This window comes from Manduca sexta, chromosome 6 (assembly GCF_014839805.1).
Source record: "Manduca sexta isolate Smith_Timp_Sample1 chromosome 6, JHU_Msex_v1.0, whole genome shotgun sequence".
NCBI lineage: Eukaryota > Metazoa > Arthropoda > Insecta > Lepidoptera > Sphingidae > Manduca > Manduca sexta.
In genome coordinates this window covers 5,328,139-5,330,849 of record NC_051120.1, presented here as the reverse complement: position 1 = coordinate 5,330,849, position 2,711 = coordinate 5,328,139, and the positions used below count along the sequence as shown (strand labels likewise).

The following is a 2,711-nucleotide window of genomic DNA, read 5'->3' as shown; positions in this document are numbered from 1 at the left end:
TACCATTATGGAAGATAATTTTGTGTCCCTTAACGTTATGGTTATTGTAATGTACATTACTTAATTCTGCTAATTTTTGAGTTAGACCACTCTAGTATATAATTTGAGTCGTAATTTCTTATGTTTTATTAGTTTTATGAAACGGCTTGACAGTTATCGCTTCAGTCTGAGGTGTCAAGGTTAGTCATGTGTTAGTTTTTTTAACTTTTACGTCGTTTTCTGCGTCTTATAAAAACGTTTAAAGAAGACTACGACGGGCTAGAATCGATTCCAAGATTGTGGATTACCTAGGGTTTCCAGGATTAAGTGTAAATCGCTATTGTCAGATAGGACGCCGGTCGTTAAATCTAAGCTATATCCTTTCTGGAACATGATTGAAGGCGTCTAGTGAAGCAAAGGTATTTTAAAGAAGATAATCAAATTACTTTACTGAGCTAGTTTTAAACTAAAATTACTTTTGTATTATTAATTGGACGAAACAACCTCTATATTACATAATAATTTATTAACACAATTACATTATGTTTTCACGTCTACAGCATCAATATATCTTGAAGCGTATTCTCGCATATTTTTGGTAGTCTCTGAGGGCCGCGGACTCTGCTCAGAAACTCGTAAACCGGCTTCAATTGTTCTTGAGTCACTCCCTGGATAAAAAAATACTTTCAATATTACAGTACAGTCCTTATTAACTGGTCCAGGCGAGCCGTGTTCAAGGGTTGGCTTAATTCTGGCACTATAAGGGATGCAACGTCTTTCGATGGAATGATAGTGTAAGAGAAGAAGAGGTCTCTTGATCATCAATCTGTCATAACATAATATAATATGTTTCATGATTTCCTATGTTAACGCGAATGTTACACATTAAAAATAACTATGTTTTAAATTTTACCGCGGTTTTTATATTTTAATTTTCTCCCGACGTTTCGAAGATTTTGCAGCCTCTAATATTTTTAAAGGCAACTGTACTTCCAAAAAAGTATTCCGTGGAGTACCTTTACTATATTATCATCTAAGAGTGAAATACCTGAGTTTTCCGATAAATGACAGCAGAGATCAGCCGGCCCCAAAGTATTTGCACCAAAAACGGGTCTGATCCATCCGCAGCGTCCATGAGATGAAGCTGCATCATCGTGATAGCATCACCCGTTTTAGATATATCTGAAACTTAGAGCTCAATTTTCAGTACATTTATTTTAGTAGAAGATAAATAGCAAGTCTTTTTATTATAATTATGATGCTCTGCTCTTTGAGCTTTTTGGAGATCACTTACAAAAAAGATGATTTATTTATTATTTTACTCTGGATAATAAAATAATTACTTCATATACCATGATTTCAACGTTTGACTTCTTTTATTAACTAGACGTTGTTCGCGGCCTAACTTTCTCAAAATTACCTACCTACTATTCATTTGTATATAAATTCAACAGATAGTATACCTTCTAAATTCTTTGAGCGGTTTCTGGGACTTCTAGAAAACAAACCTCATCACAACCTTTCACATTTATTTGAGAAAAGTGGAGTACTTACGGACATCGTTCACAAGAACATGCCTAGGATTACTCAGATCTAAAGACACGACTTGCTGGAAGCAACCATTGATCCCCTTCGCAGATTTAGACCACAAATCGAAGGGATGTTCGGTGTGGTACCGCTGTCTCACTACAGTGCCTTTGATAGTGTCTGATAGGGGAGTTGTTGGTCTACCGTCTAACGTTTTGTTGACGAGCCATCGCAGACTTGCCTGGAAAAAAGTATGATGATGCAGTCTAGTTACCATCAATGTCTAGCTCTTCATTCACAGCATTTCGTTATGTTTTGTATTAGCAATTTTAAACCTTGTTAGTCGGAGAAAAACGCTGATTATTGGATAGCCACTGAGTGATTGCTGAAAAGCTTTTCAATATAAGGGTTATCTATTCAATATGAGGTCTTATGTTCAGTCCTAAGTTCAGCATCGATCCACATATGTCTTTTGCAACTTCACTATTCTAGTTTCATTCAACTTAAATAATATAAAATTATTGCTGGCCTATTAATACCAACTAAGAACTAATAAGTACATTAGCTCTAGTAAAAAAATGATTAAATCTACTAAAGGTATATTTTATTTTACCTTTTCAAGATTAAAACATATTTTACCTACCTCATCAGTTTCACTGATCTCCACTTTGTAACAAACGATATCCTTATCCGGAAACAGTCTATCGGGGAACACAGCAACCACATGCCAACTTCCAATAACAGTCTTCAAATTGAAGTTGGCGTTTATTCCCTCACAAGGAGTGTTGGTTTTGACAACTCCCGCATTTGTCAGGGTATGAATCGAAAGGAAGAAAAGCAGCCAGTACATCATGACCCGTGTAGTATGAATGCTGTTTGAAGACTGGCGTTAGAGAATTGGTGTCTTCCTAATTTAAGGTAGAGTGATGAAACGATAAGACTTACTAAAGGTATAAAAAATAGTCTTGTGTCTTAAAAAAGTAGGTATGATTAAGGTTTTGGGCACCTTTGTTTTAAATATATTTGATTTAAAATTTAACGGAAAAATAATATTCAAAATTCTCGAAGTAATACGTAAGTTATAAAACTTTGAAATATCCTGAAAAGGGTAGTTGCCTAATAACAGTAATTGGAAACTGTGACGTCACCGTGTGTCACCGATCACAACGGTGCGTGCTTGAGAAAAAGATAACGCGATAACTCCA

General features: G+C 35.3%; 1 protein-coding gene across 1 annotated transcript; it reads right to left on the bottom strand.

The window, feature by feature from the left end:
- Positions 1-486: 486 nt before the first annotated feature.
- Positions 487-2,378, bottom strand: LOC115455980. Its single transcript, XM_030184822.2, has 4 exons — positions 2,150-2,378; positions 1,534-1,747; positions 1,028-1,167; positions 487-647 (listed from the first exon to the last, which is right to left on the bottom strand). The coding sequence occupies exons 1-4, from the start codon at positions 2,357-2,359 to the stop codon at positions 534-536; spliced, it is 678 nt and encodes a 225-aa protein (XP_030040682.2). The 5' UTR covers positions 2,360-2,378; the 3' UTR covers positions 487-533.
- Positions 2,379-2,711: the final 333 nt, after the last annotated feature.